Consider the following 22,905-nt stretch of genomic DNA (forward strand, 5'->3'; position numbering starts at 1 on the left):
CAAAACCTGTCACCCATTTCATTTCGTTCTCTTCCTCGCTTTCTCTTTCGTCACTCACTTCTTCTTTTCCCAGTAAACTTCTGTCCTTTTTCCGGGTGAGCAGACGGGCTCTAGCTGAGGGCTGGTAAAGGCAGTGATCCATGACTCAGGTCACAGGATGGTGGGCTGCTTGTTCTCCTCGTTGCGACCTATCATGAGCCAGCGTTGCGTTAATTTCCACCATGTGGCTGCGGTAACTTTGCCCAGATGTCGGTCGATGTCGCTGAGCGGTAGCAGCTGCAGCCGATCGACCCTAATGAGTCTCCATCGCCAGCGTCGCTACTCGACGTTATCGTTTTGTTTCTGTCCAAACCACTGAATGCTCATTATGGAACCGAGGCAGAGACTCTTGCCAGACGAAAGGTCACCGTGACAGATGTTCTGCAAGTTTGACTCATCTTGATTTTCAGATGTTTCTCAGGAAGTGGAGGCTCCAAAAACAGAATTAGATCATGATATCTCGTACTGCAGGAGTCAGTGGGAAGGACGCCAGTTTACCGATGAATCATTATTGTGGATGAGTAATAGACGAGAGCTATCCTTGTGAATACGATGGTTAAGTAATACAGATCCTTCTGTCAACGCGCATCGAGGCAAGACTGCAGTATTGTGCGAATATTTTCAACCAACAGTCAACTATTTTCTTCATATTCTACCTCCAATTCGAGGTAGAAGAGCTGAAAGTTTTCTTGTGATCGTTCAGAGAAGTCGAGTTCTTCAGACTTCTTAAAGGGACGACTTGATTTAAAGGCCAGTGTTTCAGCCTGCGGCCTACATTAGGTTCATTATACAACTTCAATGTGCACTTGAACAGAAGAAGTATAAAACAGGAGAAAAAAATCAAAAAAACAAAAAATCAGAACAGCTATTCACAAACTTTCACATAGATGGAGTGGCCAATGTGCATTTAAAGGAGCAAAAGAGGCTCTAATGTACATATTCAGTTTTATCCTGTTAATAAATGTTTAAAATTGTGTTCACCATTTCATATTTAAAAAAAACATTCGTCACTGATATTCAACTTATGGTTTATCGTTACTTGATTTTTGTGTCTGTTTTGCTTTTGCCTTGATATTCTGATAAGCTTTAGATATAAACTACAACTAATATATTATTTTATATCATAATACGTATTGAAATGGTCTAACTTAGAGTCTATTTATGCTCCGGTCCAAACTTAAGACTTCCCCGTTATCTACTCATTTTTGCACTCCCTCTATGTGGAAGTTTGTGACTTTTTTGTTAGGATTTTTCTTGTTTTACGCCTTAGTCTGGCGACTGGGTTCTGAAAAATGTTTTTTTTTTTTAAATCCACCATAAAGAAAATTACAACAAAGTTAAGTAATAAAAATGTGATGCATGTAAAATCAGACCAATCTGTTTGAGGAAACAAGTTGAATGCAAATCTTCCAAGTTAAATTAAACATATGAAAACCCAAGCAAACCGAAAACAATCAGGCCCTGAAGGATAAGCTTAGGTAGAAAACCAAAGTCCAAATTTTCAGCACTTCAATCCATGCATCCAGGCAGAAGATGGGGGGGCAAATCATATTCTTTGTCAAAGCAATACTGGCTTGTAGTTTTAAGACTAGAAGTTGCACAGCATAGCAAACAAAAAAAATAATTGAATGAAAATTAACAAAAAAGCAGCCAGACTCCAAAGAAAACCTTTAAAAAAAACTCAAAAGCCAGGGGCGCTTTAACCGATTCCATGAAATTTAAAAGAAATGAAGGATGACCCAAGAGTTTTGCACTGTATCAAAATATGCACAAGTCGTTGTTTTCAATCACATAATGCATTCGCCTTGTTTCCCTCCTTAAACGTAAACACACAAAACCTTGGTAGTGTTCCCAAAAACAGCTGGACATGGTTATTTTTGGAAATGCCTTCTAAAACAAGATTTCAATTTGTCATGGATTTTTTTTTTTTTTTGCATTGCAGCTGAAGGTTTTGGAGTAGCAGTGAGCATTTGCAGCAGGATTAACGTTTCTCTGAGAATGATCCGGGCCAGCGTTCTGTTTGTTGAAACTGCTGGCATGAAAACTGCAGAACATCATCAGACCTTTCCAAAACTTTAATTTACTGTTTATTGTTCAGATTATATCTTAATCATCTTAGTTTATTACTAAATCAGATGTTTGCCATCTGCTTGGTGTTTTGCAGGGGGATTTAGTACATTTAGTCAAAAAGCGGTCTGTTTCTGCAGAAGCTCTGTGTGGTTCTGTTTAGGTTCTGTCTTGGTATTTTTGGAGGGGGTTTTTTACCGCTACATTTTGTTTGCAGCTTAAGTGTGTGGGCTGCTCCTTTGGAGAGACTGTTGCACCATGCTCTGTCTCAATGACAGGAAAGCCTCTGTTTTACAAGACCAGAATGTTTTCCTGTCAGAAACTAAAAAGGAAAACAAACGAGAGTGCAGAAAAGAGACAGAAAATTCAATCGTGAAAAACGGGAAAGAGTTCAGACGGATTCGTTGAGCATCTTAAATCTGAGCTCGTCATCTGGTGTCCTGCCTTCAGCTCTCCCTGATCCCCTTTGCTCTTGTTTTACAAACTCTCCTCTCTTCCTCTTGTTCTTTTCCTTTCTCTTTATTCTGCACACACAAACACACCTGCCTCACGTTTAGAGCACAAAGCTGCTCTAACTGTGTGTGGCTCTTTAACCAGAGTGTGTTTGCCTTGCTGTCTGACACACGGTGCCTTGCAAAAGTTTTTATGCCTCTTGAAATTTTCAACAATCTGTCACAGTGTTGATCCCAAACTTGAATTTACCTTATAGGCTCTTTATGTAATTGATTAACACAACGTGTTCCTTAAATATAAAGTGGAATAAAAATCTTTTTTTTTTTTGGTTTGCTTTGTTTTACAAATATAAAGCTGAATTTCATCTCCATTTTAAGCCCCTTTAATTTCATACCTCTAACGCAAAGTTTAGTGAACATTAGTCATCAAACAGGGTGCCTCAACTTTCAGGTTCTCATTAATTAAAGATTTCTTCTCATAGCTCGATTATGTGCTACTTTGACTTATGTAACACTATTGAAATAAAGTACATTAAAAAAATGACAACATTTGAAGAAGTTTAAAAGGGGTCGAAACTTTTGCATTGCTGGCTGTTGTCTCCAACACATCTTTATTTACCCTTTTATCTTTAATTTTCCACATCTTCCAAAGTTTACCTATTCTGGTATCTTTAATTTGTATTGAAAAAACCTCAGATATTACACTTGTCTTCCTGCTCTCAACGCTATGTTGATTTTCATTGTTGGCCTGACGCTTATGAGCTCTGAATTTTGTTCATACACTGTGACTGTTTCACCAATCAAATAAATCAGCATCCTCATGAGTAGAAAATCAAGTCCAGATACTTCAGAAAACACATTTCAAACAGAATACCTTAATTGGCATAATAATACATTCACATTGTGGAGGTTTATGTGGTCCAACAGGGCCCTCAGCCTCTGCCTTTTCTTAGATTTAATTATGATCGCTGAGAAAAAAAGGGGGAATTCTTTGATCGTTGCCGTTGCTTTCAGTTAAACAAACCATGGAAAACAGAAGGTATGTGTTTTTTTTTTTTTGCTGCCAATGCTCAACATCAGAGAGTCTCAATCACAAGTGAAAGGCTACCCTGTAGGAATGTCAAAGACATCCAGTTTGCTCTCCTAAAAGAGAAGCATGGTTTTCCTGACCTCTTCACTCAACGCTTGTCCTCCATCCTCACGCTCCCACATCTTCCTGAGAAACGAAGCCCTGACATGACTTCATGTTCCTAATCTAAAACACAGCTCATGTCCAAGTCTGTTTATCGTAACGGCTTCGCCACAAACTGCGCTGGCAGCGGCTCTAATGAGCTTCTCCTCTGCCATGTTCGGGGGGTTAATTACGGTCATTATCCAACCGACCACATGGCATGGACAGGATTTCTGTTGTGGGTGCTCCACGGAGGAAGTGATTGGTGTACAAAGCGGAGGTTGCTCTCTCACTCACACATGCTGTGCTTCATCTGTCAGAAAACATGTAACGCACAGGCTTTCTAATCCCTTCTCCCTCATTTCTCTTCTCTGTTGCAGGGCCTCCTGTAAGTATGCTTTCATCTCGTCCAGGTAGTATTGAATTCATTTTGGAGGTTTTGACCTTAGCCGCGCACACACATCACACGTGTCATTCCCGGCCGCACTGCCGGACAAACTGCAAGTCAAACCAAATACGAGCTCTTCTCCCACAGCAATAAAACTTGAATGTAAAGACCACCTACAGAAGTGTGTGAGATCTCCAGGTGGTGTGTGTTGACGACGGTTATAACCAACAACGGCATCGCAACTGCTGCCGGCACAGCCTTCGCCTCTGCACTGGTGGACACGTCGTGATCTGACCGGGAACAATTTTTTAACGTTTTCTCCTTTGTTTTTATGCTCACATGTGGCACTGATCAGATGTGCAGAAGCGATTATTGGCTTTGAAAACCACCATGACGTTTTCTGGAAACATGGAAACAGAACAAACTGGCCTGGTAGAAGTTACTCGAGTCCTGGGAGCAGTTCGATCGGAAGAGAACTGTCTGCGCAATTGGTTTTGCACTAAATGTCCGTGAAATAACGCAGATTTCTACCGAACGTGCACAAAAGTATTGATTCTATAAATTTGCCTGAAGGTGTAAAATATTAACAGCCTGTCAGCGCGCAGTAAAGTGTTAATGCAGGCACAATGAAATAGCCACAAACATTCAGTAAAAGCAAATTTAAGAAAAAGATAAAGGATAAAAAAAAATGCTCATGCTTCTTTAAGTTTTCCATATTTAATCACATTACAGCCATAAAGTTTGCTGTATTTTGTTCTAATGTGACTGACCAACACAGTGTATCACATGTTTGTAAATGAAAGCAAATGCATTTCTTGTTACAAATACAACTATGAGTTTGCAGATGTGCCATAATCTTTCCATTTTGACCAAACAAGCAACATAACTGACTCTAGAAATGCAAAACACCTTTTTTTATTATTGTTATTATTATAACTGTGTTTTTATTATAACTGTACGTTTTTCCTTCAATGTTTCAAATAAGTCCTTTGTGCTTTTCTGTCATGAAGACCCCCACAAAAGTAAAGTTTCAGTGTGAAAACTCCCATGCTGACATGGTGATCTGATGTAAATGCAATGTGTTGTGTTCAGCTGCTGGTTTCTGTTCAGATTTGTCTCATTGCTTCTTGCTTTGATGTCTAACCTCACCAGGGCAAAGTTGGACGGGATGGATACCCGGTAATTTTTATTTTATTTCTTTCAGTCTGTCACTCTTCAATGCAGTCTCTGCTCAGATATCTTGGGATTCTTTCTTTTCCTTCCCTTTTTTTTTGAGCTTTTACATCTGTAAACTTGATGATCTTTCTTTTTGAACATTTTAAAAGTTGTTTAAAATGTATTATGTGTATCCTGCCCCATTTCTAAGAAGTGCGTAAAATCAAGACATTTCCATTCACACGTAGGCAAACTCAGACGTCTTAGAACAAAATTATATATCTATTGAATATATGATTTTGATATGAATGAGATATCTATAAACATAAACCAAACAGGTGATATCGTGGTTCTCAAATGAGACAGCCCTTCTGATTTGCCCTGTAAAATAAAAATCCAGTTTTGTTGTTATCCAGAGAAATAGCGGCCTCTAGTGGTGAGTTCTGATAAAGTGTAGCAACTCATCCATCGTCTGTTGATCGTTTGCGGTTTGCCCATCATCAAATTCTCATCTCAGTCCTCCTCCTGGGGCACAGATCCGTGTGTGCTGCCTGCCTCCTGTGAGTGTTTTAGGTCGTCATGGTGACCGGGAGCAGTCACCTGTTGCTGTGCTCCGCGGGGCCCAGTTGGTTCTGGCGCGGCGCTGCTCTCTGTCTGTCTCCCACCGGGAATTTCTGGGGCCTGGTCCTGGGGGCAGATTCCCATGCAGTCCGTCTGGCACTGCGCAGCTCTGCTGATGGGAAATGCTCGCTGCTAATTGCACACAGGTGGACAGAGTGTACAAATAAATGTGTGCACATTTGTTTTCCCTCTTCTTGTGACTCTGATCCTCTGTGCCACTGTCTTCTTTGGAAATGCTTACCGTGTAACGATGTTTGGATGGGAATTGTGTACTGGAAGGTGATTATTCTGGATAAGCTGTCCCAATTTTGGACACAGAATACAATCAGTCTGTTTGCGGCATATCTGCAGATAGATGGAAATCACGTTGCAACTGGAAGAGGTTTGTTTGATGCCTTTATAGGGCATCTTCCCGTTGAGTGAATGAGAAATTACAGCAGATTAATCTTTCTGACAGTTTCCATAGACAGAATACCATTTTGTTTCGTAGTAGAGATGTTTGAATTTCCATCAATGCAGCTTAAAAGTGACCGTATCTTCCTACTGTGGGGGCTGTTTGCACATCTATCTTTGTGTGCATATGTGGATGAACTTCCTCCAACCTTATAAAAGTAAAATCTTTATCTTTTTGATTGTTTAATCAGATGGACGGATTGCATTCTTCCATCATGCATGTTGTGGCTTTCTGAGTTATTAAATTACATGCAAATAATTTTAAAATATAGCCTGTTGCCAGCTATATGCTACTAGAAACAATGTAAAATTAGACTTATTCTGGCATTCTGTAGAACATAAATGTTAAAATACAATGTTTTTCTTAATAAAAAGCATCTAAGATCACATATTAGCTAAAATTTTTTTTTTAAGAAACTTGAACTTTATGCTTTTTCCAAAGCAAACGCATAAAGAAGTTGCTAGTTTAATATCAGGGGAAAAAATCTCCACAATAGTTATGTTTATGGTGAAATCCCTTATGTGTCAGATTGCAAACAGTGAGATCAGTATTTCTGCATTCGATCTACACTTCATTTAAAGATCTGGACATGTATCTGTTACAAACTGCTAATGTCACCATATCTTGGAGCATTTTTTGATCCACGATACAAATTAAGCCATTTACCACTCCCCAAGGGTGTCTCTCATTAACCGATTTCATGTTTGAAAGGAGCGAACGCACTGAAGTGGCTGCAGCTGCAGCAGGTTTGTGTGGTTAGACCTCCGATTGGACATGTTGTGCAGGCTTTAATTATTAAATATTCATAGGAATAAATTTGACTAAATGGCATCAAATGAGACCACTGTAAAAATAATTACAAGTTATTTCTCTCAACCGGAGCCAGCTCTCCTTTGCCATCTTCTCATCTGCTCAGCTCTGAGTAAGCAGCTGGTTCTTCTAGAGCGCTTCATCAAGTCCAAGGCACTTCGCTCTACAATCAGTCATTTACCCATTCATACACTAATGGTGGCAACTGTAACCTGGGACAGACTGACTTAAGCAAGACGGTCGCACAATTATCTCCACTTGGCTCTCTGACCAACACTGACTGAGGCAAACAAAGCGGGGGTTAAAACATCAACCTGCTGGTTTAGTACGAACAACCTACATCCCCTGATTAAAGTTTAAGTTGAAGAAATTAACTTTAAGTTTGTTGACGTTGCAAAACTCTGAGGTTTGGAGTGACTCTGCATAAGCCATAAAGTGGAGACATTAGTTGTGGTTTCATCTGGAAATCCAGGAGATCGAGCTCCCGGTTTCATATTTTAAAAATAATGTTGAAAATCCCTGTTTGCTTCTGACAAAGTAAATTCTGATTTACGGATGGCACAACCTCCATGTTTAAAGATGAGCAATGTCTCACCTTGACACATAATCCACATACATTGAGTAAAAAACACACAGGCTACGGCCCCATTGTGAGATTTAACTGAATTTCCGGTACAATAAGGTTTATTTCTATTCAAATCTATTCTTCCAACAATATATATAAAAAAAAAAAAAAACATTTTCTCCTCATATGACATCAAATCAGACTAAACTTTTCCGTTTCTAAGACATCTGGTTTCAACTACATAGACTTATTCTGGTTTTACAGTAACTTTAAGCTGCTCCAGCTACTTCTTTACATGTGCAGTAACGTTTTCATGTCCAAAAAAGTGTTTTTACACTTCACAGGCCAACAATGAGGCTGTGTGTCCATATTTGGATGCACATAGGAGATCAAATACTTCATTCAGGTGAAACACACATATTGAGTGCATCAGCCTGATGCAGGCAGCAGTCCGCTGAATCATCAGTGATTTGATAAACAGTGTTAATGAAGTGTGGTTTGTGAGTACTTCAAGCATAACTTCTCAACAAGTGTGCGTGCGTGTGCGTGCGTGCGTGCGTGTGTGTGTGTGTGTGTGTGTGCGTGTGCGTGTGCGTGTGTGTGTGTGTGTGTGTGTGTGTGTGTGTGTGTGTGTGTGTGTGTGTGTGTGTTGAGGTATGTTTTCTCTCCTCATGCAACCCATGTCTCTCCTTCCTCTCATAAATCACAGCCAAGGAGACTTTCTGAAAAGAGACTTCCCGCTGTCAAATAATCAAAGTAAGACACACTGACAGAGCAGCACAGAGGGATAAACACACACCCGCACACAGCTTCTGACTTTCATTCATATTGACAGAGATCAGCATACCCAGCTATAAGTGTGTTTATGTGAGAGTGCCAGTCTGAGACAGACAGCCGACCTTTTCTCTGCCGAAACCGGCTAAGGCCTCCATTGTTCCGCAGATTAAAGCCAGACGGTCACCCAACAACATGTCAGTAATTTTCTGTCCCAAACACACAGCCCTCTGGTATGCTTTCTTCTTCTCTTTGGTTCTGCTCCAGCCACTGTGTTCTTTTTTCTCTCTTTTTTTAAGTCATGTTTCGCAAATTGTACAAATGTAGAAGCACTGCAGCGTTTCCCACCGTAGCAGCAGCGTGGAGATAAATAAAACGATCAGTGGATGTTGGGAGTGGAAAAAAAAAAAAAAACACCTCGAGAGAGAGAGAAAGGAGAAAGAGAGGGATCCACTCATCAGCCTTATCAGCTTCACTTTTATGACCGAAATCAAGCTAACAGCTAATGTTCCCAACATGTTACCATGTGTGTTTCCAGCCGAGACGTCTGCGCTGATGTGCAGACAGCATGCTTTCCGAGCTGCATCCTCAACAATTACGCCCCACTGGGTAATCGCCAGTCTGCGCCGCAAAGAACACAATAAAACCAGCAGAGACACCCCACGCCCTTCTTCTCTGTGATTAGCAGATCGCACACACATACCTGCATTAATCAGCGTTTTTGCATTCACACAGAAAGAAATACGCACATGTGAGCTCCTGCAGGCCATGTTGTACCGGTAATGTTTGTGTAAATATGTGATTTTGTTCTGGCTAGGGTTGCTGTGGAGCAAGATGCCGGCAGACAATGCAATCAGAGATGCACTAAAAGAAATTGTTGTTTTATTTTTCTCCACAGCTAGTTGAGGTTTCAGTGGTTATTATCAGGGATATTCACTCACTGTTATTTTTTTTCTTTTCTTTTCTCCCAGTTTTTTCCTTTCTTTGTGCCTCTCTCCCGATCTGTATTTGGCTCTCAGAACCTTTTGTGGTGCGAGATGAAGAGGTTTTTACTAGCAGCTCCTAATTCCGACCCACAAAGCTTCACCGCACCCCCCCATATTTTTCTGTTTGCTTTCTTCCTGTTAGTTTAGCCTGATTTTATTTGAATTCCAGCTTTTCTATGCGTAGACTCTTTGTCTGCCTGCCTCGTAGGTATGTTGCAGCTTCGCAAACGTTCAACACAGATAATATATTATTTTTCCATCACAGAGGGAAAATCTTTCCTTGGCTTCTGTGGTATTCACAATGCCTTGTAAATAATTTCGTAGCGCTTCTTTCACATTCTGTCACGGCATAGAGTAGACTTTGATGCATTTAATGGACAGTGTAAAATGGACGTGAAGTGAAAGTAAAAGAAAAAAATATATATGTATGTGTGTTTCTTTATTATTATTGTTTATAATAATAAATAGATTCAGGTGGTACACCAAAAGTTACCAAAAATGAACTTTAAGGGTTTCACCCAAAGTGCTATGTGTGGAAAAAAGCTAACAACCTGAACATATCCTCACTGTGAAACAAGGTGTTGTACTTTTCTTCAACAGTAACAGGGAAGGTGATCAGAGTTGATAGGAAAATAGACACTGCCAGATACACAATAGAGTGGTTTAGATTAAACCAAATGCGTGTTTAGAATGGCTAGGGCCTAGTCAAAGTTCAGAATATTTGGCAAGTTTTGAAAAATGATGTTTGCAGATGTTCACAGTCCAGTTTGATTGGAATTGTTCTGTCTTTAAAATGAGCAGCAAGATTGTCAGGTTCTGGATTTGTATAGTTGGTGGAGCCATTTACCATAAGAAGCGCCAACGGGAGGTGTTTCTACAAAGTGCTGACTCACGTGAGCTAAAGACAAAAGGGACCGCACACTCTTCAGGTTTTCACCTGTAAAAATAATGAAAACCATCAGTCATCCACTTCATAGCTATTCACTACTTTGTGTTAGTCCGTCACAAAATAATTTCAAAGTGGATTATTGTAAATTGTAAGGCAAATTGTGAAAACGTTCCAGGGTTATTAATACTTTTGTTAGGCATTTTATATTGTTTTTTTTTCTCCCAAATTGCCTTGAACTGTCCAAATTGATTGCCATTTTTCCATAAAAGGCATTTATCAGCCGTTGCACTGTTAGTTTAGATATCGTCCCCTGAAATTGTGAGGACAGAAGAAAGTCTACGTTTCAGTCTCCATCACTACTATGGAGGTCATAGGAACCCAGCATTCATATTGGGTTTTATAATGGCGAGTAAAACTTTCACACGCACCTTCAAAAGCAAAGACACAGACTACCAGGACTTGCAAGCAATTTATGGCCGCTTGTAAGCATCCATAAATCAGTCTCTTTTTGACCGGGCTCAGACTCTGCAGCAGCAGATGACCTCACAGCATTCGTCTCATCTGCTCATCCCGACGATTATTGAAGGAGCTGCGCCACAGTAAATGCTCCCAGATGCAGGGATAGCGCCACATACGCGCGGGCGGATGTGCACCATAAGGCACACGTCCAGAGATCTGGACCCCGATAGCAGGGAAAACTCAGCGGGACGTCTGTAGCCTCATCTAATTTCTCCGATTCATGACATGGTTAACTCAGCATGCTGCTTTTAATAGTGACAAAACTACAACTTGTCATGGGCTGAAAGCAGTGAGGAGTTGTACAAATAAAAAATCATGACTTCCTTACTGTTTTGGTTGGTTTCAGCCAAAACGTTCAATGGAACATTATTGCCTCAAAAGGTTTCCACTATCCTCTTAATATATGTTTTCAGATGTTTGAAAATGTAATCTTTTTTGCAGCCACAACATCAAACATGGTGCGTAAACGCTTCATATGTAGCCTCCATCTTTCTGCATCAACTGCTCGTCCATCAAGTGATGACAATGCTGAGTTTTCCCCAGCAGGACCTGAGGCCAGATGGCCCACAGAAGAGGCAAAACAGCGAAAGGCCAGACAGGCCGAGTGTTAATGGCAGCTTTTAGTCTGCAAAGCCACCAGGACTGCGAAGGGGTCCACCGACCCGCCACTCAGGGGACCATGTGAAAACTGTTAGCTTAACACGGAGTACGGTCGTTAAGGAGGAAGTCAACATTAGCCTTTACCACATACATCACATTTAAGTGTTTTTGGAAAGTTTGATTCCAGAGCCAAGTGTTCCTTTATGTTTAAGTAAGGACTTGAAGGTCTCCGCATTTGAACTGAGGGTTGTTCTGAGGAGGAGGTTCAACGACTGCTCGGCTGTGTTTTATTGATGTAAACAAAGTCTGCAGAGCCAACTGCTGCTTCAGCACTTCGGCTTCAGGAAGGTCTCACTAAACCGCCTTTTAGGTTTATCTCATCGCCACAAACCCACACAGCAGATGGGGGGGATTACTGCATACATCCAACATGCCATCGGATTTGATTTTGAAATTTCCAAAAGCGGTGCACGCACACAAACTGGGGCAGGATATGCATCAATATTGTTTCATTCTTTCCTTCCAAACTCTTTCTGCAAACTACAAATCCTCTTTTTACTGTTCTCTCTTTATTTATTTATTTTTTGCAAATGATGTTCATTGTTGCTCTAAGGACAAAAATAATTTCCATTGTCTAGATAAGAACAGAAGACTCAAACATTATGAGAAAGTAATCGGTAACAGCTGGCTGCAGGGTATTTTTAAGATGGCCTGTCTGGTCTGAGGATTTAAAGCAAATAGTGTCTTTTCAGTATAATAATGACATTCTTCATCCACAGAAGACTCATTTGATGTCTTTGAAGCTGGTCATTAGAAGAAACATTTATCCCTTGCTCTCTTGCTGAGAGTTGGATGAAAAGATTTCAATCTCACGTCTGCCTATTAAAGATAAAGGCATGAAAAATCGTGCCTTACCAGACTAGTGCTAGCAGTGCTATCTAGAAATAACAAAATATTAGCCTTAAGGTAGCTAAAGGCTAAAGGCTATCTTCTTCTAACTCCTTGCTAATTTTGGAATTTATTCCATATTTATTTATTCTACTTCATGCATATATTTTTATATTGAATCTGATTTGCAGATCCTTTTGTTAAATGATTGTCATTGTGACTGAAATGAACATATTAATATTGTATGTGGCAGTGGTTGAATGTGCATTTATTTATTTATTTGGCTTCTTTTATTTTTGGAAACCCATTTTCCACTTGTATAGAATGCAAAATGCAGACATGGACATTCCTCTCTAATCTGTTATATTTAAGCAACAACTGGGTTTAAAAAGAGATTCTAGCTAAAAGAACAGCCTCAGATTTTTCCAAAGTAACCGTTTTGTAACTCAGACAGAAAAGGTTCATTAGACGTAAATGTTCTTTACAAAAAAGTATCACAGTGACGTTCCCAACACTTCTAGATTTATTTTTCTTTTATTCAACATGATCTTTTATTCCCTCCAACAGGGGCCTCTCGGCTTGGATGGCAAACCAGTAAGTACTCTGGTACACAAATTTTTGCAATGTCTTTTCTAAGGATTCAATTTTAAACTAAAATTCTTGTTTGTTTTTTCATTTTAGGGTTTACCAGGTCTCAAAGGAAGTCAGGTACGTCCTCACGCATCTGTTTAGCTCTTTAATTACATCCATCAGTTAACATAAAGACGTTCCTACGTACAGACTTTGTTAACTGGGACTCAAGATGGGTACTTTGCCTGGGAGACAGGTGGGTTTTGTGTAGCGCATCAATCATTTTTACTGTTCCTATTAAAAAAGAAAACATGGTAGCTATTTTCATCGCTGTTCCACATCTTAAGTCGTCCCAGAGCTCGCAGTCATGGGGGAGTCATGGATCAAGTGAAGCTAATTCAGAAATCCCCTCTGCCCTCCCATTCATCAACCTTTCCGTGAAACGCCGCGCGCTCCGAGGCACACCCAGGTGTGGCGTGTAAACGGGCAAAGCATAGCGAATGGGTTACACACCGGTGGGAAAGAAGGAGCCAGAATGGTGTTTACAGCCTCAAACAGAGGCTCTTTAAAAAGTCATTACGATGTCCTCTGCTCCTCCTCTGGCTGACCTCCGCGAGCGCCCTGCCAGTCCTTTTATCTTATTTATTTATTTATTCCCTGGCATTCTTTAAGTAACATTTAAATGATATTTGCAGCAACTGTTTCGCAAAGGAAACATCTTTCGTTTGCATGCAACTAGAACGGATCATTCCCTGACATCCGAAAGCCCAATTGGAGACTTTTAAATAGTTTCCAAGCATTACTAAACTCCTGCTTCCTGTTAAAACAGACTTAAAGTTCAGTCTGTCGTTTAATAGGACTCTCCTCCATCACCAATGGTTTGTCGTAAAACCACAGCGGGAGAGGTGTGGACCTCCTAGCCGGGGTCGCTTCTGAATTCACGGAGTGCAAGGCTAAAAGCAAGAGGAGGCAGGAAGAAAAGCTCGAGTATAATATGACTGATTTGTTAGCAGAAAGTTCCAGTACGACAAAACTCTTAAGAGGAGATCGTTATCTGTCAAGTTAATTTTTGTAAAATAACACAACTTTCCTCCTGCTTTCACCTCGACCTAAAGTACCGAGGCACTGTTGGAGAAAGGCAGCGAGCTGCTGCCTCTCCACTCTGCCCACTTTGTCAAAGTTGTGCTCCATAAAACAATAGGAGCTCCTGTCCAAACAAAATATTTGGCTCAAAGAAAAACGAAGACGGGTAAAATTTAAAGCCCCGTCTGAAGGTGGAAAAAAAAAAAGTTACAGTCAAAAGACTCAACAAAGCAGCCAGAGGGGACATAGTGCTAAGTCCAACATAAGGTTAGTCAAACAATGGATGGAAGAAGTTTAGAAAGACAAACTATGATCTGAACTGTGGTGTCACTTTTAGGTCCCAGGGGTCAAAACAAAGCGCTGCAATACCCTCACGTCCTTTGGACCTTTTCACATTTTGCCCCACACACTTTAATGTTGAGATTTTATGTTATGAAACAAAACAAAATGGAGCAAAATGTCTTGAAACACTTCAGATATAACATTGATTTCTTATTCTCTAAATATCTCTCTCTATATTTTTTCTATTTCTTTCATATTTTTCAGTGATTATTGAATGAAGTCATGCATAATTGTGATCAAGAAAGGGTTTCAGAAGTCTTTACTAATAAAAAAAAAATCAGCCAAATGCATTTGGCTTGCATTTTTATGTTCAGGTCGTCTGAATCGGTACTTTGTGGAACTGCCTGTTGCTGCGATGACAGCGTCAGCTCCTTTGTAGTATGTTTCTACCAGCTTTGTACATCTGGAGGCTGAAATTCCTGCCCCATTATTCACTGAAAAATCGCTCTTGCTCTGTCAGAATGGATACAGTGCGTCTGTGAACATCAGTTTTCAGGTCTCGCCACATCAGAGCCATCCCTCTACTCCTGACCTGTCCGCTGTGTTCCTGGGCCTTTTTGTTGCATTTGGTTTAGTAATCTGCTCTATAAACCTCTGATCTTGTGGAGCAACGGTGGCTCAAGGTTTGTCCTGTAACGGGCTGGTAGCCAGTTCAGTCCCCCGCTACGTTTGTTCCAGTTGTCGTGTCCTTGGACCAGCAGTGTCGCCTGCTGCTGGTGGTCGGCGTGCCCGATGGCGCTGATTGAATGGCAAACCTTGCTTCTGTTAGCTTGCGCCCCGGGGCAGCTGTGGCTACAATGTATCGCACTGCGATCAGCGTGTGATTGAATGGATGAGTGACTGATTGTTGCGTAAAGAGTTTTGGAGTCCTCTGATTTGAAAAAGCTCTACAAAAAACGTGACTCATTTAACATCCAAGTCCGTCGCAAAGCAGCTGGATTTATGGGGACCTACAGCTGGACTCTATTGCTCTTAATTCTTTTTAGTAACGCAGTGTCTTCTGAAGACAATTGGTTCCACTGGATGCTTATGCTCCACTTTGTCTTGGCCTATCACATAAAATCCCAATGTGATAGGCATTGGGATTTTAGGCATGGGGTGGCAACATGACAAAATCTGAAGAGGTCCAAGGAGTACGACTACGTTTGGAGGGCCTGTCGAGGTTGGCTGATTTCCATCTTCTTGTTCTTCTGTCACCGCGGCGCTTTTCCGTTTGTGGTGCCACCACATGTGGCGTCCTTGTGCCACTTGTGCACAGTGGACAGACGGGGACAGAAAGGCGGCCAGCAAACTAATCTCATCTGTTTGCCCACCGTTTATAAATGTTATGTCAAAACGTCCAACACAAAGCAGGACTGTGTATCTTTATCTGATATACAGCCTAGGAACACTAAAGCTTCATGTTTTCTGTTAGTGTTTGGGGACATTCAACCCCAAAGACACAATAAAACCCACAGAGCCCAACACAAAAATCCATGGACTCCCCGCGCGACAACATCTTCAAAGTTCCCATCTGTCAAAAAGACTGATGTAGGAACAAAAGGAACATCTTTGCTTTTCAGCTTCATCTCTCACCACATTTTTTAACTCCTACATAAATACTTGAAAGATGTTTTTTTTTTTTTACTTCAAACAAGAAATTACATTCATCAGAAAGCAGGTCGGGATTAAGCGATCTCCGTGACACGCATAATTAAGCGGTGTCGCCGTGTTGCCTTATTGCTTGATTTAATACCCTCTGCCTACGCCACGTAGAAGACGCAATGCTCTACGGTGTGTCACTGATTTATTTTTGCCAACTGTCTCTGATTATCTCTCTTATCTCTCCTGCAGGGCCTGCCCGGACCCAAGGGAGAGAAGGTATGCTCCAACTAGAGTTCCAGCTGTGCTTAGCTGGGCACTAACATTATTTTGTTTGTAAAGCCACAGAGATGCATGTAGCCTCTTGATTACTCTGGAGACTTTCAAGTTTTTGGCGTTCACTGACCAAATGAGGAAAAAGATAACATGTACTTCACCGAGAAGGTTTGCAGACCTTCCGTGAAGCTCGGTGATAGCCAGATGTTTTCCCGCTCTCCTTCCAGCTGAAGACGTTGGAAGTTTCTAGCGGTTTGAGGTTGGCATGTGCTTATCGATGCCCGCGCTGAAGCGGTTTTCTTTTGCCCTCGAGTGGCAGGCGGAGCTGCAGATAAGCAGAACAGGATCAATCGGGGCCGGACTCATCCACGTGTGTTCTCTCCAGCAGACAGATGATGTGAATGAATGTTTTTTTTTAAAAAAAGAAAAGCGCTTTCCTTTGTGTTGTCGCAACAGTAGCTCAATAATAAGAGCGCGACCTTTCGGCCCTCATCAAAAAACAATCCTCACCCTACGCACACCCACTGTTACTACCCCGATCTCATCCTGTCCAACGAGTGTATCTGCGGCTTATCAAGTGACTTATCCAGTAAATGTTTACATCCCATTGTGGTTTGGACCGATGACCCTTGAGTTGCTTCCTTCCTATAAACACTATTTTAAGTAAGCTTGTCTGTCATTGCGGCACCACAGTAGCCCTTGAGTTATTAGCCATTTGTACATTTACAATTCTGAGAACTACTGACAATTGTTATTTTCCTGTTTTTCTATCAGGGCGACCAAGGAGACATTGGGCCAAGGGTAAGTCACGTTTTCTTATCATCTGTGAGAGACTGAATAACATTTTTGAGGGAAACATTTTACACAGATTAGATGGTGTTTCTTCACTGCAGTTGTTGCATAGTTCTTGTTTTTTTGTTAAATAGTTCTCCAGTTCTTACCACTGACTATCAGTTGCATTTAGGTCTGTACTTTGACTGGGACATTCTAACACATGAATATCCTTAGATTTAAAACGCTCTGTTGCAGCTCAGGCTGCACGTTTGGGGTCACTATCCTACTGGAAGACCAAGCTCTGCCCTGGTCTCAAGGCTTTTGCATCCTCTTCAGAGCTTTTCTTCCAAAATGGCCCTGCATTAAACTCTGCCTGTTTTTCCGTCAACTCTTAGTCGCTAGTACATCTCTGCAGCTCCTCCAGAGTTGGCATGAAATTCTTGGCTGGTTCTTGGAAATAACACTGTCCTTGCCTGGCCTGTAAGGTGGAATAGTCATGCCTTGGTTGATTTTCATCTGTGCCACTCTCTGGATTAAATAGAGCTCCGTTAGATGTTCAGAAGATGATTTTATAACTTACTCTGCTCTAAACTTCTGCAAAACTTTGTTTCTGTGCTGAACTGTGTTCTTTGGTCTTCATTGTCCACTAATGTGAACTTCTGAAGACTTTATAGAGCAGCTGTGCGCTAACTAACATTTCTCATGCAGAAGAGAAATGTATTCATGTAAATAGTGACTTATGAAAGCAACTGGTTACAGACGTTTTTATTCAGGTGTATCAGAGTAAAGACGGTTTAAATGCACACAGCACACTTCAGGTTTTTGTTACACTCCACTTTACTTTGTTCTGTCACATGAAATGCAAATAAAGTACACCAAAGTTTGTAGCTATGATTTGACAAAATATGTAAAGGTTCAATGGGGTTTTTATACTTTTTCAAGGGACTGCATGTATTTTGCTCTCTATATATAATATAAACTTAGTCATTGTCATATTAAGTTCAATACAGAGTTTTATACTATATGACTGTTTTACAATATACTAAAAAGTTTTCATCTTGTCCTCAAGGGAAATCAAATTTTGTAGGGTGGGACAGGATGTATGTTGGTGTACATTCCCAGTTTTCCAGGACATGTAAATCTAAGGCGCTGAATAGAAGGCAACATGGGGTGGAGAGGATGATTTACCTTTGCTAACAGCTTGGAAGTTCGTCCCTGTCCATTAATCAGCAAATACAAACATGAAACCCAGACTCTACGCTGTCTAAAAATAACTTTTATGGGATATTTCCTGCAATCAAACATGTGAATAGAAAAAAAAATACTTGGGATATCCTCATTGTCTTGAGCTCTAAACAAGGATGAAAGGGAATACTTTACATTCACATAGATACGATTTAAATATAGACATAAAACAAAGGCGTCCTATACAGGCAAAGGGGATCTTTAAGTACAAGACAGAAAGAAAGAAAGTCAGTAAGAGGAAAATAGACCCTTTTCATTTGTAGCCATTTAAAAAATAGTCCCGAAGAAGCCTCAAAAATAGCCTAACCCCCACAGCAGATGTAGATCATTTATGGTGACCTTCATTAAATGTCTGCAGTGGGAAAGTGTTTGTACCACAGAAGCGTTTAATCAAAGCTACACTGAGAAATGTTGAACTAAGTAGTAAAAAATAAAGAACAAAGACATGATTACCTAAGCACTGTGGTGGAAGTGTGGTGGTTTAAAGGTGCTTAATTTACAAATAAACATTTATTGGTGAAAAGGCTGTCGAGGCTAAATTTAATCTAAATCTGGCTGAAGAGTTTATTTTTATATCCTGATATTAGACATCAAGTAAGATGACTCAGTTCAGCTTAACTTGGAAATAAGCAGCAGCTAAACCTTGTGTTGTTATTGTCTTTCTTCTTTTCATGGAAATTCAACTTCATTGACCCAAGATGGGAAAGCTATATTATTTCTCTCTCTCGTCTAGAGACAATTTTATAAAGATAACTTGAGAAAATCTGCCCCAAAACTAAAGTCTAACAGGAGATTAACCTTTTCGCCTAAATAAGTCACAACACAATAGTAGTTCCACCTCAAAATCAAGAAAAAAAAAAATAATAATAATAATCATTAGTAATTCAAAGCCCAGCTTTGGTGGTGATATAAAATATTCATAAGAAAAGATAACTACTTGTGGATTCATCACTTTTTATGAAGAATTAAAAATCTACTAATTAATCAACGAAAACTTTCTTAAAACATTTCTTTTTTTTTTCAAGAAGCATTTGCATTCGCTAGCATCATAGAAGGTTTAAGGCTTAAACATTTTAGAAGTTTATCACAATCCTACACCTGTGTTAAATAGTTATTTCGCAATAGCAGAATGTGTCCACCTACTCGAAAAGGTTTAGAAAGGGAAAGTCTGAGTAATGAGTTAAACTGAAACCAGACAAAGTAACAGACCATCAAAAAGAGGAAATCACAGTTAAGGGAGCAGAAATTTGCCATCTTTTGGGGGTTAAGGACTGAATAAAACATAACAAACAGCTTGAGCAATCTGGGTCTGGATGAAGAAATAATATTAAAAAAATATCATCATGACTGTGTCTGTCCACGTTGCTTTTAGCAGTCCCTTAAAGTCATCTGGTAGTTAAGAAAGAAAAAGTGTGTTTTTCTTGTGTGGCTCACTCCTTGGATGAGCTGCCTACGTCTCCTCAGCCAGAAATGAGGAAATGATGCAATGAGAGAATGATGGAAACATTTGAACATCCCCATCAAAACTCAATGGTTGGAAAAGAGTGCCAAAGTTGCTATCCACTTTCAACTTTTTTTTTTTTTACATAATCAAATAACTTCCTTATGCATTTGGTCTGTGTTTTCTTTTTGCGTGTGATATTAGCTCAGTATCAGTATTTCTATGGGAAATATGTAATTATCTCTAATATCATCCAGTATGGTTTGAAAATAAAACTCTTTCTGTACAACGCAAAGCGGTAAATATTAGATCCTGTTTAGACGGTCACATACCCCCCGATCCTGGATATGTTCATCCTTAGGAAAAATAGGTCAGATCGCTGTTTCTGTGCAAGAAAGGTTTCTTGTCTGTGCAGGGAACACACACAGTAAGTGTCTTCTTGACCAATGAAGCTGTCTTTCCTTTGCTTTAAAACTCAAACTTCAAATATAGAGTTCTTCATATTGACATATTTATGCTATGATTAATGATAACATTATTTTTACTTAATCTCCATTAATAGCCTAGCCTGGACCTAAATCTAATTGAGAATTTGTAGCAGCATAATTCTTTGCTGCTACAGGAAATATGAGGCTTATCCCCAATCAACTTGTTCAAAAATGCAGAAAAGGTTGGTGAATACAAACACACGCCACAATTTTCCTCATTCTTATGCACCGTTTTCCTTCCTCTTCATAGCCATTCATTACTTTATGTTGGTTTTAGCTCGTGAAATTCCAACAAAACACGCGGCGGTTTGTATAAAGTGACAAATTGTGAAGAAGGTCAAGAGGTTTGAACATTTAGCAAAACACAGAGTGAGTGCGCTGGGAGCACAGAGTGGTTACTGTGTTATAGCAGCGCTGAAACGGAGTGGACATTTGCAAAGCTTGCCCAGTGGAAAGATATTTTATGATGCGATTCTGAAACATTGCAGGAATTCCTGATTTCAATCAAGACGTAGGCCATTACATTTTCCTACCTATGCATTTTTGGTTCTGAGGCAATAGCTCAAAATATTTTTGGCTTTCCCTTGTTGGTAGTTTTTCCAAACGGTGAATATTGCTCTTGGCTGAGGCCTCTCTTGCTTTGATGCCTTTGGATAAGTCTCAGGACATTGCTTGGAAACACATGCTCGACTCAAAACAAACACCGTGAGTGATTCCTCCATGTGGAGTTTCATGGATAAACCCTAATATGAAAGCAAGTAAGAACTTCTTGATTTGTGCTGCATAGGGAGTTTTTTTTTTTTTTTGTATTATTCCAGCATAAGCTCAGTTATCACTTTGCCCTTTTTTTGACAGTGAGCTCTGCTTCACCTCTGAACTTTTCAGGATGAAAGAATACATGTGAAAACAGGAAGCGGCCATGAATCTCTGTCAACCTGTGACTTCCTGTCGATCCATCATGTTCAGAGCTATCATCGGGCAGACCCTGGTCACAAACGCAGGAAACGAGGTGCATCAAGCCCAAATCGGATATGATAGAACCACCAAATTACAAAAGGATGTGTAGTTTTCGCATCTTTCTCTAAGAAAACCTTTATCGAAAGGAAGCCTGAAGATATCCACGTCTTCCACTTTATTCATAGAAGACACTGTCGCTGCACCTTTGGGTTTACCTGACCCTTCTGTTGTCGAAGACAAGTCGCGAGCATCCGCAGCCAAAATTCTCTCTTTACCTCCTTTGAAACAGCAGTAAAAATTCAACTTGAAGCCGGACTCCGAGGGGGGATGTCTGTTTTTCTTGGTTTTTCTGATGGGAATGAGCTAAAGGCGATCCCCACTGTGAAACAGCCTCTTCTGTTATGAGACGTTTAAAGAGGCATATGTGGTCTTCATGGTGGGAGCGGTGTGAATGAGTGAATGTGACAAAGGGGAAAAGAGGAGTATGTAGGCATGAAGAGGAGGAGGGAGCATTTCGTGGTCTCAGTGGGGGGGGAAACCTCAGCAGTCCGGCGCTCGTCGTTAGCAGAAACTTCTCCGGCAGGCTTCCCTTCCTTCTGCCGCTCCTCACTCCCGCTGTTCCTCCCTCTCCCTCTCCAAGACCGACCTCCTCATCACGTCCCTCCATCCTGCCCTGCACCCCGCTCGTGTTTTTGCGGGAGCTCAACCAGGGAGGCTCAAAGCTCTGTGGCGGCAGACAAACTCTGCTCCTTTCAGCTTGACAGACAATCAACACAATTACTGTCTGTTGACTGGAAAGAGCCAAGCCACCTCTGTTTGGGTTGGGAAAGATGGGAAGCCATTCCACAGAGCACATGTACACATTCACCGAGAAATATACCCTTGGATGGATGACTGAGGCATAAATTTCAAAGGGGCAAAGGTTGCAGTTTGCAGATTTTTACCGTTTCGTCGTAATAAAATGCACATGCAGCGCATTTTAAAGGAGCTTTTTCACATTCTGTCACATTCCAACCACAAAGTTCAGTGAATCTCATAGGGACTTGGTGCAATAATTGAAGACAAAGTAGTGCATAGATGGGAAGAGGAAGGAAAGACTTGCATTTTTTTTCAGCTTTATTTTAATCCTGTTCACTTTGATACCCCTAAATAAAATCTAGTGTAACCAAATAGCCTCAGAAGCCATGAAGATAGTAATTAAAGTCCGCCAGTGTGTAATTTAGTCTCGGTATAAATGCAGCTGTTATATTAAAGCCTAGAGCCAAAGAGAGGTCGGTCACAGAACATTAGTGAAACAGCATCACAAAGACCACGGGACACAGGAAAAAGTTGTGAAGAAGTTTAAAGTAGGGTGAGGTTATAAAAAAAATATCCCAAGCTTTGAATGTCTCATGAAGCCCAGGTTGTCCATCTGATCTGAAAAGACTGGCAAGAAGAGCGTGAATCAGAAAAGCTGTTCAGCATGATGACCCTGGATTAGCTGGAGTGGGGCACAGAAGAAGGTGCCCTGGTCAGATGATACCAAAAATAATTGATATGGTGTGGAAAACCCACACCGAACATTGTTCTGAACGTCACAACCTCAAGGTAAAACTGTGTAGTGGCAGCATCATGCCATGAGGGACTTTTTGTCTTTTTTAACAGGTCAGAGTTCATTAGATGGTAGGAAGAGCCAAACACAGGGCAGTTCTGAAAGAAAACTTTTTAAAGAACTTCTAATGAATTAATTGCATGATAAATTAAAATGAACTCAATAATTTTCATTCTGAT

General features: G+C 40.5%; 1 protein-coding gene across 10 annotated transcripts in view; it reads left to right on the plus strand.

Moving 5' to 3' along the window:
- Positions 1-22,905, plus strand: part of col23a1b (collagen type XXIII alpha 1 chain b) — a 146,296-nt gene that overhangs the window by 106,397 nt on the left and 16,994 nt on the right. For 9 of the 10 annotated variants that reach the window (XM_008420112.2, XM_008420110.2, XM_008420116.2 and 6 more), the window contains exons 4-9: positions 4,110-4,117; positions 5,270-5,296; positions 12,946-12,972; positions 13,060-13,086; positions 16,207-16,233; positions 17,005-17,031. In XM_008420112.2, the coding sequence (XP_008418334.1) occupies positions 4,110-4,117; positions 5,270-5,296; positions 12,946-12,972; positions 13,060-13,086; positions 16,207-16,233; positions 17,005-17,031 (143 nt within the window). The remainder of the gene's footprint in view (positions 1-4,109; positions 4,118-5,269; positions 5,297-12,945; positions 12,973-13,059; positions 13,087-16,206; positions 16,234-17,004; positions 17,032-22,905) is intronic. The other variant, XM_008420115.2, reaches the window with a different exon arrangement.

Source organism: Poecilia reticulata, linkage group LG10 (genome assembly GCF_000633615.1).
Source record: "Poecilia reticulata strain Guanapo linkage group LG10, Guppy_female_1.0+MT, whole genome shotgun sequence".
Lineage (NCBI taxonomy): Eukaryota > Metazoa > Chordata > Actinopteri > Cyprinodontiformes > Poeciliidae > Poecilia > Poecilia reticulata.